This window comes from Schistocerca piceifrons, chromosome 5 (genome assembly GCF_021461385.2).
Source record: "Schistocerca piceifrons isolate TAMUIC-IGC-003096 chromosome 5, iqSchPice1.1, whole genome shotgun sequence".
NCBI lineage: Eukaryota > Metazoa > Arthropoda > Insecta > Orthoptera > Acrididae > Schistocerca > Schistocerca piceifrons.
Genome location: NC_060142.1, coordinates 579,315,847 through 579,332,316, shown reverse-complemented (window position 1 = coordinate 579,332,316; position 16,470 = coordinate 579,315,847). Strand labels below are relative to the sequence as shown.

The 16,470-nt window shown below is 39.7% G+C and overlaps 1 protein-coding gene across 3 annotated transcripts in view; it reads right to left on the bottom strand.

Moving 5' to 3' along the window:
* LOC124797869 (bifunctional polynucleotide phosphatase/kinase) overlaps positions 1-16,470 on the bottom strand; it is a 76,440-nt gene that overhangs the window by 31,728 nt on the left and 28,242 nt on the right. For all 3 annotated transcript variants that reach the window (XR_007016890.1, XM_047260956.1, XM_047260957.1), the window contains one exon: positions 3,266-3,544. Coding sequence is in view for 2 of the 3 variants with exons in the window: in XM_047260956.1 (XP_047116912.1) it covers positions 3,266-3,544 (279 nt within the window). In the remaining variant the exon portion in view is untranslated. The remainder of the gene's footprint in view (positions 1-3,265; positions 3,545-16,470) is intronic.

Here is a 16,470-nt window from a genome sequence, read left to right as displayed (position 1 = left end):
AATGGTCATATGTAGAGCTACACCACAGATAGGTTCACTAGCAGCTTTCAGCAACTGAAGATTGTGCCACCACACTTTCAAGCCAATATGCAATGACAAAGCTCAATAGCCCACTTGACAACTGAATAGCAATTCATCCCATATTGAAACCAATCATCAAAATAATTCAAACCACCACCAAAACTGTGGCCAAGAGCGTGGTAGACCTGTCTGTGGCACAACATGCAGCTGAGAATAACATGCTTCATTTCAACCCAGGTTATCTGGATTCTCCACTCCACCATCAGCTTTTCTGAATTGTGTAGATGGGAGTTATCCTTAAAACACATTCTCCGCACCAGAAATCATCCTGGCCTCAACCTGGTAATCTACTGTCTCCACCTCCACCCAAAAGTTTCTGCCGTACCTGTCCTATCACATCCTCACTATTCCATCCCCTCAGCCTCTTTGTGTGCTGCCCTCTCCCAATGCACCTGTCTGCCTTTGCCTTTCCCTTTCCCCTTCCCCTTCCCTGCTCCTCTCTTTTTCTGTCCTCACCTCCACTTCCCTGCCCCAAAGCCTCATGACACTACACATGGCAGGCTTGTCATGCCTCCATCTAGTCCCTGCATGCTCCCGTAACATGCTATCCTCCCCCCTTGCCTGCCACTTCCAGACTGCTGCTTTCATTCAATGAGACAGATGCATTCTGATCCATGCTGCCAGAGATGGTGGTCATGTGTGTGTAAGCTGTGTCTGCGCGATCGTGTGTGTGTGTGTGTGTGTGTGTGTGTGTGTGTGTGTGTGTGTGTGTGTGTGTGTGTGCGCGTGTGTGTAAATGTTAGGTTGTGAAGTTTCATTTGTATAGCTACTTCACAAATTTAATTAATATTTACATAAGGCCACAAGTGAGCCAAAAACTTATTATTCAAGATGTCATCTATGGTTAACAGAAACAACTTCATCAGCTCCTGAATATACCTCTACTGTGCAGATCAGATTACAAAACAGATTTTCAATCATATACCATTTTTACTAGATTATAAGACCACATTTCTTCTCAAATTCATCATCCGAAAAATACAGTGTCATTTTATATTTACGGATTAAACTATTACTACTGAGGTAAACATTTTTACACAGTTTAATGGATGATTGTACAGTTCATCTTGCATTTACAGATAAAGCTTTGGCCGTCAGGGTTTTGTACAAATTTATTTTGAAGAGTTCCAAAGAATAAGGGTTAACAAACAATAGTTGCATTCAAATAGGTCCGAAATTTCCTGATACACCAAAGTACTTGATACAGCATCGATCTAGCTCAAACAATCACGTGACAGTTTGACTTGTGGCACTCGTGCAAGAGATAGTCGAGAAACTATGAACTAACCACAACAACAATCTAATGTTCTGCCTAAAAATTTACAATTGTGAAACACAGGTGGTAACAACATTAAATTCTGTGAACTTACAAACTTTTGTTTTATCTGAACAGGTCTGCAATAAAAGTTCTCATAGATCTACAGATGCTGTATGCATGCATTTATGCTGTTTTTTAAGTGAAGATACCATTCAAAGGCAAAAATGTTGTCCCTCAAAATAATTTACTGATGAATCAACAATGAAAATTAATCCAGAATTAAATGTCTAACAAATAACAACCACATTACATTGACAGCAACTGTTATCACAAGAATAAATTATGGCGGAAAAACATGTTGTGTAGACACTATCAACAGATGTCAGCAGATCATGGGACAGGCGCAGTACGAGAATTGGACTGAATCGTGATTGTGATCTTTTATTAACATACTAGTTGATGCTGTTAGTTACAACCTGCACCCTAGAAGATATTGGCATCTGACTTTCATTGTTGCTCGAACACAGCACTACAGATCGGTTGGAGGGTAACAGTGACACCAACCTGACTGAGAAGTGAGAACTACGATGATTGCAGGAAGGGAAGGTGTTGTGCTGGCAGCAAATTTCATCATGCTGCCAACCATGGGAATCTACACTGCGTACTTTAACTTTTTATGAACATCTACCCCTTTTAAATTGCAGTTTGCATGAATCCATTTGTGCCTGGAATCGAACTGACTTTAAAATTCAACAGTTACTCAAAAATAGGACACATTTCTGCAGGACATGGTAGAAGCCTAGCGTGGAGCTAGTGCCATACTTTGTGTTTCATGCAGCAATGTTGTTGACACTCATCATGAAGTATGACTGGGACAATAGGGGGCATGTCATCCCCCTGTTCTACACAGCCAATAAGAGAGCAGCAGGCAAAAGGTATGTTTGGAAGCAAGAGACAATACAACATTCTCACGTCAGTATAGAAGTGAAATCCCCTATTTATTCAGAAAAAAAAATGCTGCATTCTGAGGTCCCACTGTAACCACAACTTCAGAAATTGCAATACATTCGGATGAAACTGCCAAGTATTTGTGACAACGAAGATATAAGTTTCTCAGCTGCCCTGTTAGGACGATGACAATGATGGTTTAAAACAGTGATAACACAGATGACATGCTAACAAAACATAAAAGATAACACAGATGACAGGCTAACAAAACAAAAAAGGCAGTGAAGATAAAAATTAATGTACAAAATTTTTTATGTTTATTTCTCCTCATATTATCAAAATACAAACAATAAATGACAAATACGTGTAATGTAAACTTTTTAGGCAGATACTTTAAATCAACAAAAGTGAGTAATTTTTATGAGTCAGAATATGTTAAAAATATATTTTTTCCTAGGAACATCTTTAAAAAAGAGGGGGAGGGGGGGAGCAGCTCTTACGTTCAGGGTCATCTTATACCTTGGTAAACACGGTACTTCACTTATTATAGAGCCAAATATAAGTTCCGCAGAACTTTATTTAGTTTTACTAGTACTGTAGCTATATAGGGTATAAATTTTAAACTAGAATACATTGCTAATAACAAAATCTAACCAGTGTGAATGTAATGAATACTTCCTGCCTGACACAGATAAAAATTACTCTGTGATCCAACAGTGAATGGAAATATGAAAATAAATTACGTTATTGATTTTTATTTCCTTGAAGATGGCCATTGATTTTACAAAAAAGTAATTAAACTGAACCATTTATTATAGCCACTATTCACAGTAAGATTTTTCATCTTAAATTATCATCAGTACGTCCCCCAAAATCTTAGGACACTACATTATGCGTAGCTTCTACTGCCAGACTACATTAATTGACAATCTTTCAGTTTTTGCAAAAAAATCAATAAAATGTGCCTTATTAAATTACCTCTAGCTCATCTGTACACAGTTTTGTTCCTGCTGGTTCGCAGAGTGGCTTATCTTGCATCAAGGCAGACGGATTGAATTCTGGAAGATTGAACTGAGCAGCTTTATAACCAAGAAAATGTTCTTCTGGAGTGTAAAATTTTAATCCTATATTTAGAGCAAACAGGCGATCAGAACAGGAAAAGTCTTTCTTCTTTTTTGGTGCCCAATTTGCATCCCTGCCAGCTGCATCTCCACAGTAAAAAGATGCAGTCTTGTCTATAGCTACACCATCATTTTTCTGTAAAATCAAATAAACATAGGCAAACAAATTAATTTATGTGAACAAAAACATATCATATCCATTATATGACTGACAATAAGAAAAAAAACACAGATATTAACAGTCTGAAAAATGAAGATGTTGCAATTGTCACAGAACACTAAACAGCATTAGACTCCCTTCCACGTGATATTCTTGTAAAAAGATGTCAGATATTCAAATTGCTGGAAACATCACTCAGTATTTATTTCATTTATCTACTTATCGGCTTCAGGTTGTCATGGAATGAGTCACTACATAATTTACAGAATTCTAACTTAAAAATTTATTAACAAAAGTATTAATAAAATGCAAAATAAACTGTGAGAGAGTATACAAATAAATAACACATTACAGAGAAAAGTTCAGGCACTGTGAGGAACTTCTGTAAGAATAGAAGGAGTGTGCTACAAGGAAATCTTTCACTTCGATTTGAATACTTGGGGTCACACAATTCCCCCCTCCCCAGTTCTGCTGAAGGCCTACTGAAGTGAAACCAGCTGAATAGTGCAAATCTTGCTGTGCAGTGCTTATTATTATTATTATTATTATTAGTAGTAGTCAGTATTCTGCCTAGTGGCAGGGCCATGTCTTCGTATGGAGAATTTCTGATTCCACTGTTCCCTGTCTTCAGCTTCTTCCTTCAGTCTGTTGCATCTCCTTCCATCTTTCATGTTGTCCAGATGTTGAATTCTTCTTCTTCCTCGTCCTGCGTTTCCTCTGTGTTTCCCTTCAATGACATCATGTATGAGTCCCTCGTGTCTAAGTACATGTCCAATCCAGTTGGCCTTTCTCTGAAGAATTGTATGCAGAATACTTCTCTTCTCTCCTACTCTTCGCAGTACATCATCATTTTTTATGCGATTAGTCCACTTTATCTTTTCCATTCTCCTCCAGCACCACATTTCAAAGCTCTCTAAGTATTTTTTCTCCTTCTTTCTCATGGTCCATGTCTCTGCTCTATACAGTGCAATGCTCCAAATGTAGCACAATTAGCAGTATTTTCCTTAATGCCAAACTCAACTTGCTGGTCAGCGGAGTCCTCTTCTTGTTGAAAGCAGCTTTGGCCATGGGGATTCTTGCTCGGATTTCGTCGGTGCAGTGGGCATCCTTTGTAATAAAACTTCCCAGGTACTTGAACTGATTCACATTTTCCTGTTTCCGATTGTCAACAGTTATCTTCAAATGTTTCTCATGTTTTGGTATGCGCATCACTTTTGATTTTTCGATGTTGATTTCCATGGCATATTTTCTTCCCGTTTCCACCAAATTGTTCATCACGTGTTGCAGCTGTCTCAGATTTTTGGCGAGCACTACCAGGTCGTCTGCATACTTGATGGTATTGATGAGACGTCCTCCTACTTTACAGTTTCCGCATCCTTTCAGCACTTCTCTCGCCAGCATTTCTCCATACAGGTTGAAGAGACTTCGCGACAGACAACATCCTTGTCTCACTCCCCTTCCTATTTCCACAATGTTCATTTCTCCATAGTTCAGTTGTACCTTTACCCTTTGTCCCAGGTACAAGCTCCTTATAAGTCTCTGATCTCTCCAGCTGATTCCTGTTTCCTTAAGGATGTTCATCAACATATTCCAAATTGACTCTGTCGAAAGCCTCCTGCCAGTCTATAAAACAAGCGCAAACTTCTTCGTTAACGGCCAAAACTCTCTCTGACAATATCCTCATCATGCCAATGGCGTCTCTGGTCTCTATTCCTGTCCTGAAGCCAAATTGGTCTTCTCCCATCACTTCTTCGATTTTGTTTTCCAACCGTCTATTTAGAATTCTTGCAATGATCTTTGCCACATGGGATATCAGACTAATTGTTCTATAATCACCACACTTCTTGACTTGCTTTTTCTTCTCAAGAGTAACCGTTGTGACGTCCAAAAATCTTCAAGCCATTGTCCAGTTTCATAGATTTTGTTTATGAGTTGTGTCAGAACTTTCAAACTTTCATTTCCGATTTCTTTAAGCAAATCCACTGGTATGTCGTCATCCCCTCTAGCTTTCCTACTCTTCATGTCCTTTGTCGCCTTCTCTACTTCCCTTGTCAGTATACTGGGCCCTTTTTCATCTTCGTCAATAGCTTCCTCTGGCTCTATGTTGATGTCACTGGGCGATGTTCTACATCATATAGTTTCCTTATATATTCTTCCCATGTTTTCAGCACTTCCACTTGTTCAATAACCACTTGTCCTCTAGAATCTTCTATTCCGAATGTCCTTACACTTTTGTTCTCTATTTCTCCCAGTTCCTTCGTTTTCTGGTACATGACGTTGTACGTTCCTCTTCTTTGTAGTTCTTCTATTTCATCACACATTTCTTCTAAGTACTTTTCCTTCGTTTTGTCTGTTTCCCTCCTGAGGGTGTTGTTAAGTCTTCTGTATTCTTCTTCATTAACATTTTTACGCTTCCTCCTTTCCTCCATCTTCTCCAGCATCTCACTGGTGATCCAGGGTTTTCTCGCTCTCTTTGTTTCCCTCCCAACTTCACTCTTCAGAGTATTTAACAAAACCATTTTAACATTTTGCCACTTATCTTCCGCACTAGCACTTGTATTTTTGTGTCTCACTTTGTTACATTTTTTCTCTAACGATTCTCTTACTGCCACGTTATTCTCTCTCAGCTTTTCCAAGTCCCATCTCTGTTTTCTCCTCCCATGCTGTCGGGTCTTCTTCAGCCTTGTGCTGATATCTGCAACCAAAAGGTTGTGATCCGAGTCGATGTCGGCAGCCGGCATAGTCTTGACGTCCTTCACACTGCCCCTAAACCTCTGTTTGACAAATATGTAGTCTATCTGATATCTGTTAATATCACCTGGGTTCTTCCATGTGTACAGTTTATTCTTCCTTTTCTTGAACCAAGTGTTCATCACCACCAAATTATTTCGGTGACAAAATTCCACTAGCATTCCTCCTCTGTTGTTTCTTTTTCCTAATCCATATTGTCCAACAATGTTTGCTTCATTGCCTTGTCCAACCACACTATTCCAGTCACCCATGATTATGGTATTTACTTTCCCTGTTCCTTCAGACTGGATGATGTCTTCTATTTCATCATACATTTTCTTCGCTTCTTCGTCATTGTGATCTGATGTTGGCATGTACACTTGGACTATTAGAATGTCTACTGGTTTTGCACTTATTTTCACAAACATTAAACGGTAACTATGACACACGACTTTATTCACACTTTGCACTAATTCATTTCCCATCACTATCGCTATGCCACGTTCAAAACTTTTACCTCCGGAATAAAACATTGTGTAATTACCTGATACTATTTCACCACTATCTGTCCACCTCACTTCACTTAAACCCATTATGTTCACTTCACATTTGTCCATTTCTCTCTTCAGATTTTCCAGTTTTTGAGTGTTCCCATGTTCCATGTCCCAATCTTGAAATTAAAATGTTCATCTCTTTTGATGGCACCACCTGAAATACTCCCCACCCGGAGAACCGAACAGGGGAGTAGTTTATCTCCAGAATATTTTACTCCAGGAAACGCCATCATTATCCTCCGTCTTCCTATGTTCAGGAAGTGTTATACAAGTGCACATCATATTTCTGTCTAGCATTGACTGAATGATGTTGCAGTTTCTTCTGAATGGGACAATAATATCAATAACAAAGCCCATGATGGAATATAAGTAGAGGGATGGCAAAATTGCCCCAAAATATAATACCAAATGAGATAAGAGACTAAAAGTAAACAAGTCTTTATGTTTCAATGTCAGAGCCAATGGCAATTATTCTTACAGTGAAGATAATAGCATTCACTTCCTGAATGTGAAACTATGAAGAATCCTCAACCCTAAGAATTTAAAATGGTTGACTTTCCTGAGGATTTGACCTTTTTGGGACAGTAAAGTTTCGCCTTCGCTGGAGTCAAAAACTATATGCATGATGTTTGTTGCAGTTAAGCATTAATCTGTTCTCTGAAAGCCATATGCTGATTTACCAACTACCATGTTACCTACACCATTTATACATTACATCCTCTATCTTCCATAACACCACTTGTGTCATCTGCAAAGAGCAACATGTTCCAACCTGTGGAGAAGTATGACCCACGCAATCAAATACTTTCGTTAAATCAAAGAGAATACTTACTGTTCTCAACCTATTTGTTTAGCCTTATATAACATAATGTCGTGTGATGAGGGCCTCCTGTCTGGTAGACCGCTCGCCTGGTGCAAGTCTTTCGGTTTGACGCCACTTCGGCGATTTGCGTGTCAATGGGGATGAAATAATGATGATTAGTACAACACAACACCCAGTCCCTGAGCGGAGAAAATCTCCGACCCAGCCAGGAATCGAACCCGAGCCCTTAGGATAGACTGTTGCGCTGACCACTTAGCTACCAGGGGCGGACTTGTTTAGCCTTTATTGAGCCTGACACAAAAAAGAATAAATTGCATTTTCTGTGGGTAAACCATTCCTGAAACTAAACCAGAAGTCTGATAGCAAACTATGTGTACTGAATTTCTGAAAGAAAATTTCACTACTTGATTGTTAATTGTTCGTTCAGTTTACACAATCAACATTTCGGCCTTCGAGCCATTCTCAAGAGCATGTTGAGTTGAAAATTAATGAAGTGTGCATATTATACAGTGCAGGGCATAGGAGCAGGCTATTATTACGTTATTTCTGTGTTAAAATATGTCTGATCCATCTGCCATCACTGAAAAAACATGTTTCTGAGATAGAGATATATATATTATATACACACACACACACACACACACACACACACACACACACACACACACACACTGTGAGATCCCTATTTCTGTTCATCAACTGACATTAACATATGTCGAAACAGTGGCAGAGAGCATAACAAAGCAGCACTATTGAGTGAGGCACATGAGCTCTGCTCTGCCAAGGGTATTACCAGGAAAGGGAAGGTGGATATTTATTTAGTTAAATGCTTATGTGTCCTTGTAATACTTGTTCATAACAGCCTCTTCTGGGTATACATTGTAATACTCCATACTCAGAGAGTAAATATAATCATTTTAGACACACAGTAAAATTTTGATCTCTCAACGAACACATGGCTGCATTATTATAAAATCATAATTCGCCAGTTCATGGAGACTTACATAATAGATGCCACACTGAAGCAACAGCTTGCACAACCCATGTGAAGTGGCGGGACTGACACAAAATGCAGGAACTGAAAGATCCTGATTTATAACTGCTCAATGACATTCTCTGCACATTCCTAAAATATGGAAGTCGCCATAATAGACCAAGACTGTTCAGTAGAGGAAGAAAGGAGGAGGTGGGGGGGGGGGGGGGGGGCAAGTGACAGAGTGTGAGCATTATGGGGAGGGAGAAGAGGACAGTTGAGGCCAACTGGGTGGTACTGGGGTGGCTGAGGGATGGAACAGATTTGGAATTGAGCATGGGGGGAGGTAGGGGATTGGCTTGTTCCTGTGCCCTGTACTGTATGATATGTATGCTTCATTAATTTTCAGTTCAACATGCACTTGAGAATGGCTATAAAGCCAAAATCATGATTGCATAAAGTAAATGAACAATTAATGGTCAAATGGCAGACTTTTCTCGCAAAAAATCCTATACAACTGTGGTCCACCACGAAGGAAAGACCATTCCGGGTACTGAGACATGCCACTAGTCTCCTATACAATTCTTTCTCAAAAACTGTCACAAATACTGACAGACCAGTCATTGTTTACTTATCTCTCTCCCTCACCCTTTACGAAGTAGGTTCCCCAATAAGTATTACCATCTGTCAAGAAACTGACCCCATCTCAGAAACACATTGCACAGGTGACTGAGCATAGAAATTTGTATGGTGCACTTATCTTTGTAACCCTACTTGAAATTTTATCATACCCATGAGTTTTTACTCTTTAATGACGTAATACTCGAGTCAATTTCACCTTTGTTTTTTCCTGTATCCACATATGATATAACTGTATCAGAACACCAGCATTTAAGAGTTCTGCATTTTTACTTGCACCGACAAAATTTTGATTTATTTTCGACAACTGACAAGATGTGATTACTAAATATTTTGCAAAACTCTGGTGGACTACCTAACTGTTTTACTTTCATATAAGAGAGGTATAAGATGTTCAGCACTTACATTCAAACCTGATACCTCTTTCAAATCTAGCAATGCAGTTTTTGTCCTAAGAGTTTTCTATTCTCTTGATATAATGGATTGTTTTAGCCTGTCTGATAATATTCTTCAGCACTCTGCATCATCCTCTATAGAGAAATTCTGCAACCAGGTTTTGACTGCCTTAATACCATGAAACAGTTCCTGTTTCCTGGTACATGATATTCCAATGCCATTAGTTAACCAAATTGGCTGTTTATCTGCCTACAACTTTTTGATGGGTAAGAGCTGTCAAAAACTTTGATAACATTTCAAGATATTTATTATATTTGACTTTCTAATCTGTACTGTAAATTTCTTGTGAAATCTACCATTCGAGACAGACTATAAATGTCTGCATTGCACATGGACTTATACCTCTAAATCTTTTTTTTTTTTACTACTTTGGGATATGACTCTGCCTTGATTGCTTTCAGTATTACTATCTGTGCATCATGATCTGACAGGCCATACTAATTTTTTTCACGTAATGTGTCGATCAACTAGACAAAAGTGTAGGGAAATTACACTGACTGTACCAGATTGTAAAAGCCAAGTACATCCAATAACATTCCTATCTCCGAAGAATCGGTCAGAAAGTTTATACTGATATCCCCCATATAAAATAAACTTCACGTCTTTCTTAAAAATTGAGCCTTGGCCAACGTCAAGCAAGGAGAGGAAAGTCCTGTAGCCTGAACTGTGGGATTTGTAGAGGCCCACAATGAAAAGTTTTTTCCATGAAAATTCAAAATCTTCAGCACAGCCTTCAAATACTTGGTCTTTAGAGTGATTTGATATGTCATCTCTTTTGAATGGAACACTTCATCTTGCATAAATGGCCAATCCTCCATCCTGCAACAAACTCCTTTCATCCCTTATATTCTGATATAATAAACTTACTGCACCTCCTGATCTGTACTCCTTATTTACTGAACTAACTTCCAGCATCAAAAGACCCTTCTTCAAGCAGGTATACCTCCTACGTGACTCAACCCTAAAAAAGGTCTAGTCCCTCTACAAACTATCACTGGAATTTGACCATAAATGAGATGAGATTCACCACTTATGCTGTCACTTATTAGCTTAACCAACCAACCCTTCCCAACCCAGTTCAGGTGTAGGCCATGTCCAGTAAAACTGATCTACACGTACTCTAACAATCTGTGCCTTTTCAGCAGTCATCAGCACTCGATCAAGCCACATATTAACCTACCTCACCACACTATCAAATCTGTTCTGACTAAATCTGTTCTCAGCATTCAAAATGAAACGATCTCAGCATGTTCTATTCCTATTGCACTTATGACTGCCAGGTTCCACTTCCCTACATTCTCTATCCATACCTTCCCCAGTTCTGGTCTAGCTTCATCTAACAGGGCCATAAGCAAGATGGAGTCTTGTACCAATGCTTATATGATGAGACTTACCAAACAAAAGCGCTGGCAGGTCGATAGACACACAAACAAACACAAACATACACACAAAATTCAAGCTTTCACAACAAACGGTTGCTTCATCAGGAAAGAGGGAAGGAGAGGGAAAGACGAAAGGATGTGGGTTTTAAGGGAGAGGGTAAGGAGTCATTCCAATCCCGGGAGCGGAAAGACTTACCTTAGGGGGGAAAAAGGACAGGTATACACTCGCAAACACACACATATCCATCTGCACATACACAGACACAAGCAGACATTTGTAAAGGCAAAGAGTTTGAGCAGAGATGTCAGTCGAGGCTGAAGTAAAGAGGCAAAGATGTTGTTGAAGGTGTACACGATCAAAGGCAGAGCCACGTGTGGAAGCACCCACGTGATTTACCAACTGACATGCCTACACTGTGAAGCTTTCTATGTGGGAATGACCAGCAACAAACTGTCCATTCGCATGAATGGACACAGGCAGACAGTGTTTGTTGGTAATGAGGATCACCCTGTGGCTAAACATGCCTTGGTGCACGGCCAGCACATCTTGGCACAGTGTTACACCGTCCGGGTTATCTGGATACTTCCCACTAACACCAACCTGTCAGAACTCCGGAGATGGGCACTTGCCCTTCAGTATATCCTCTCTTCTCGTTATCCGCCAGGCCTCAACCTCCGCTAATTTCAAGTTGCCGCCGCTCATACCTCACCTGTCTTTCAACAACATCTTTGCCTCTTTACTTCCGCCTCGACTGACATCTCTGCTCAAACTCTTTGCCTTTACAAATGTCTGCTTGTGTCTGTGTATGTGCGGATGGATATGTGTGTGTTTGTGAGTGTATACCTGTCCTTTTTTCCCCCTAAGGTAAGTCTTTCCACTCCCGGGATTGGAATAACTCCTTACCCCCTCCCTTAAAACCCACATCCTTTCGTCTTTCCCTCTCCTTCCCTCTTTCCTGATGAAGCAACCGTTTGTTGCGAAAGCTTGAATTTTGTGTGTATGTTTGTGTGTCTATCGACCTGCCAAGGCTCTCCTCTATTCATGGGTCGCCTAGACGAAGCCTTCTTGGTTACCCAGGCCTGCCAACCCAAAGTTTGGTACAGATTTATTGATGACATCTTCATGATCTGGACTCACAGTGAAGAAGAACTCCAGAATTTCCTCTCCAACCTCAACTCCTTTGGTTCCATCAGATTCACCTGGTCCTACTCCAAATCCCACGCCACTTCCCCTGACGTTGACATCCATCTGTCCAATGGCCAGCTTGACACGTCCGTCCACATCAAACCCACCAACAAGCAACAGTACCTTCATTATGACAGCTGCCACCCATTCCACATCTAACGGTCCCTTCCCTACAGCCTAGGTCTTTGTGGCAAACGAATCTGCTCCAGCCCGGAATCCCTGAACCATTACACCAACAACCTGACAACAGCTTTCGCATCCCGCAACTACCCTCCCGACCTGGTACAGAAGCAAATAACCAGAGCCACTTCCTCATCCCCTCAAACCCAGAACCTCCCACAGAAGAACCACAAAAGTGCCCCACTTGTGACAGGATACTTTCCGGGACTGGACCAGACTCTGAATGTGGCTCTCCAGCAGGGATACGACTTCCTCAAATCCTGCCCTGAAATGAGATCCATCCTTCATGAAATCCTCCCCACTCCACCAAGAGTGTCTTTCCGCCGTCCACCTAACCTTCGTAACCTGTTAGTTCATCCCTATGAAATCCCCAAACCACCTTCCCTACCCTCTGGCTCCTATCCTTGTAACCGCCCCCCGGTGTAAAACCTGTCCCATGCACCCTCCCACCACCACCTACTCCAGTCCTGTAACCCGTAAGGTGTACACGATCAAAGGCAGAGCTACGTGTGAAAGCACTCATGTGATTTACCAACTGACATGCCTACACTGTGATGCATTCTATGTGGGAATGACCAGCAATGAACTGTCCATTCGCATGAATGGACACAGGCAGACAGTGTTTGTTGGTAATGAGGATCACCCTGTGGCTAAACATGCCTTGGTGCACGGCCAGCACATCTTGGCACAGTGTTACACCGTCCGGGTTATCTGGATACTTCCCACTAACACCAACCTATCCGAACTCCGGAGATGGGAACTTGCTCTTCAATATATCCTCTCTTCCCGTTATCCAACAGGCCTCAATCTCCGCTAATTTCAAGTTGCCGCCACTCATACCTCACCCGTCATTCAACAACTTCTTTGCTTCTGCACTTCTGCCTCGACTGACATCTCTGCCCAAACTCTTTGTCTTTAAATATGTCTGCTTGTGTCTGTATATGTGTGGATGGATACGTGTGTGTGTGCGCGAGTGTATACCCGTCCTTTTTTCCCCCTAAGGTAAGTCTTTCCGCTCCCGGGATTGGAATGACCCCTTACCCTCTCCCTTAAAACCCACATCCTTTCGTCTTTCCCTTTCCTTCCCTCTTTCCTGATGAGGCAACAGTTTGTTGCGAAAGCTTGAATTTTGTGTGTATGTTTGTGTGTCTATCGACCTGCCAGCACTTTTGTTCGGTAAGTCACCTCACCTTTGTTTTATATATATATATATATATTTCTTTTATTTGATCCCATTTAGTGGAAAAGTTACACAAAATAGCTAATTTCTTATTCATGCCATGTTTCAGACAGAATTATTATTCATTGTGTAATTTCAGTCACTAACAATACTGTAATTTACCTGGAAAGAACTTTTATAACCAGATATCCATGAATTAAGATTCATAAAAAAGCATGTAGAGGTGAAATTTTTAGCGAGCAAATAGAGGTTTGTTTCTCAAGTGAATTCGCTCATTTAAAAAGCCTTAATTTTCCTCTTTTCAACAAACATTTTACTTTTTTCAAACCCTTCCTATTTAGAAATATTGTGTTATATAAATTTTGAATTTTGAATAATGGTTATTTCCGAAATTTAATACAATACTTCCATGGCTCAGTTTTTTTTCTGATTCAACAAATGGCCAATTGTACTGGAAGAACTTGTTAGTTTGCTAATTATTCAATCTGGAGCAGTTTTCATTTTTAGTAACTTCTTGAAAGCTCTGTGAATCCCTGCAGAAGTAGAATTCATGTACATAAAATAGTAACTATACACTTGCTCTTTTTCTGGTAATATAGATCATAGATAAATAGGCCCACTGTCTTGCTTATTATAGGTTTGTGTACTCTAAATTTGCAATGTTTTGATTTCATAATTAATATGTAATTTTAATTTTTATTCTTAAGCACCTATATAAGTGATGTGCAGGACAATTATTCACAGTCAGAGGCTACTCATTTTGTCAACAATATGTACTGAGTGTTGAAGACAGTCAGCACCCTATAATCAAACTGTCAACATCTCTGTGTCACTAGTTCATATCAGTCAGACAGTCCCAGAGTTAGCTGCTGAAATATAAACTTCTTTGTGAATACATAATCAGTACAAAAGTCACTTCATACTTAAATTGTAAAAATCATGTAATAAGTTATTTCATGTCCAGATGTACAAAGTAAACAGCTGCTATGTGCAATGACTAAGTTACTAAAATCAACTTGACATCATTTGCCAGTCAGAACTCTACAATTAAAGTGTACTGTAGAAATGGTGCCATTACCAAAACAATCATAGGGTAGGTATTGCTGACCAATGATATATGAACTGTCTAAATTATTAAATACATTCTGATCATTGCTATATTACTGGTGTCAATAAATGTCCAAAGACTGAAACTCTTACTATACAGTGTCATGTTCATCGTTTAAAAAATGTCACTCAACAAAATGATAGCAGGGAGATGAACATGAAACAGGAAGACCGACACACAACGAAGCGGCATTACTGCTGAGGTAAATTGCAGGTCAGTAACCCTACAGCTAGATTCCCCTGAAACCATTTGCTACACAACTCAGAACATACCCCCCAACCCACTAACATACCACAATTCATACACTTCTTACACATTGTAAAATTTTACATTATCTTTAAACAAATATGATGAACTGACACAAAACTTCACATAGAAAAAACCATGCTATACACTACCAGTAACCTGTCTATCTTATCTTTCTAAAAACAGTTAAAAAATGAAAAATGTAAACTACGTGAGCACTAACTATCCCCTGGGGGGTGGGGGGGAACTACTAATTCATAAAAATATATGAAAGTTTTTTTTTGGAGATTGATCTATACTGAAACTACTAATACTTAAAATGGTATTTGGTGAACTGCACTTGCAGTGATGACTTGCTCAGCTCTAGACGCCAAAATAAAGATGCAGAAGTAAAAAACAAACACACTATACACATATAAAATTGTTTCAATACAATACAGAAAGTACTGGTACAACAGTCTCCACAAAATTATGGAGAGGTTTACAAGGTTTACATTCTGAAATTGCTTCTTTGAAATGTAGGAATTTATTTTTCTCCCTGCAGCATGATTTTCTCATGACCTTATGTAGCTTATTGTGTTGCAGATAACAAAATATCTAGTTTTTGTACGTAGTGTGAACACAATTAGTGGAACTGAAGATTGAATTGCCCCTTTCAATTAGTTTAGTTTAAAATTTCTGATATCCCCATCTCATTTCTTGATGTGTTGCCCTTTGGTGCTTGTCTTGGTATCTTTGGCCAATGCTCCTTTAGTACTTTTTCTGACTTTTCCACAGCACGAGTGGCTAGCATTGTCTAAGATTCACCATCCGTTGCTGTTGGAAGACGAGTCAAGTCCGTGGCTGGAGGTTACATTTACATGTCACATCAACAAGTGGGGCCTTTACCTAGTCATTTATATTACAGCTGTCTCCACAGCATCTATGGTTGCTTGCTGCAACGGTGCAATCCAGGCTTCATTTATCTTTAGACTTATCTCTTTCCTGTTGAAATTACTGTAGTGCTTGGGTATTTTAATGGCTTCCTTTAACAAACAGATGTGGAAGTTTTATCCACAGAAAAAGGATGTGTTGGAAAATTTCATTACATGTTCAGTTTCACATAGCGTGTGCTCCGTGATTGGCTACTTTTGTGTCACAATCTGCAATGCCATTTAGTTCGATCAACCTGCTGTTAATGCATCATTTGGTCATTTCAACATATAAAAGGCAATCAAATGAAAATGAGGCAGATGGAAAAAAAATAATCGCCATAACTGTTAATATATTTATCCCACTGTGTGACAAGATTGTCAATGCCTTCATGGAAAAATGTTTGCAGTTGCCTACAGAACCATGATGGAACCCACGGATGCACCTCTTCACCTGAAGCAAATCGGTTAGTGATCACAAATGTCTTTCTTCAGGGCTCCATAAAATATGTAAATTGTAAGGGAAGAGATCGG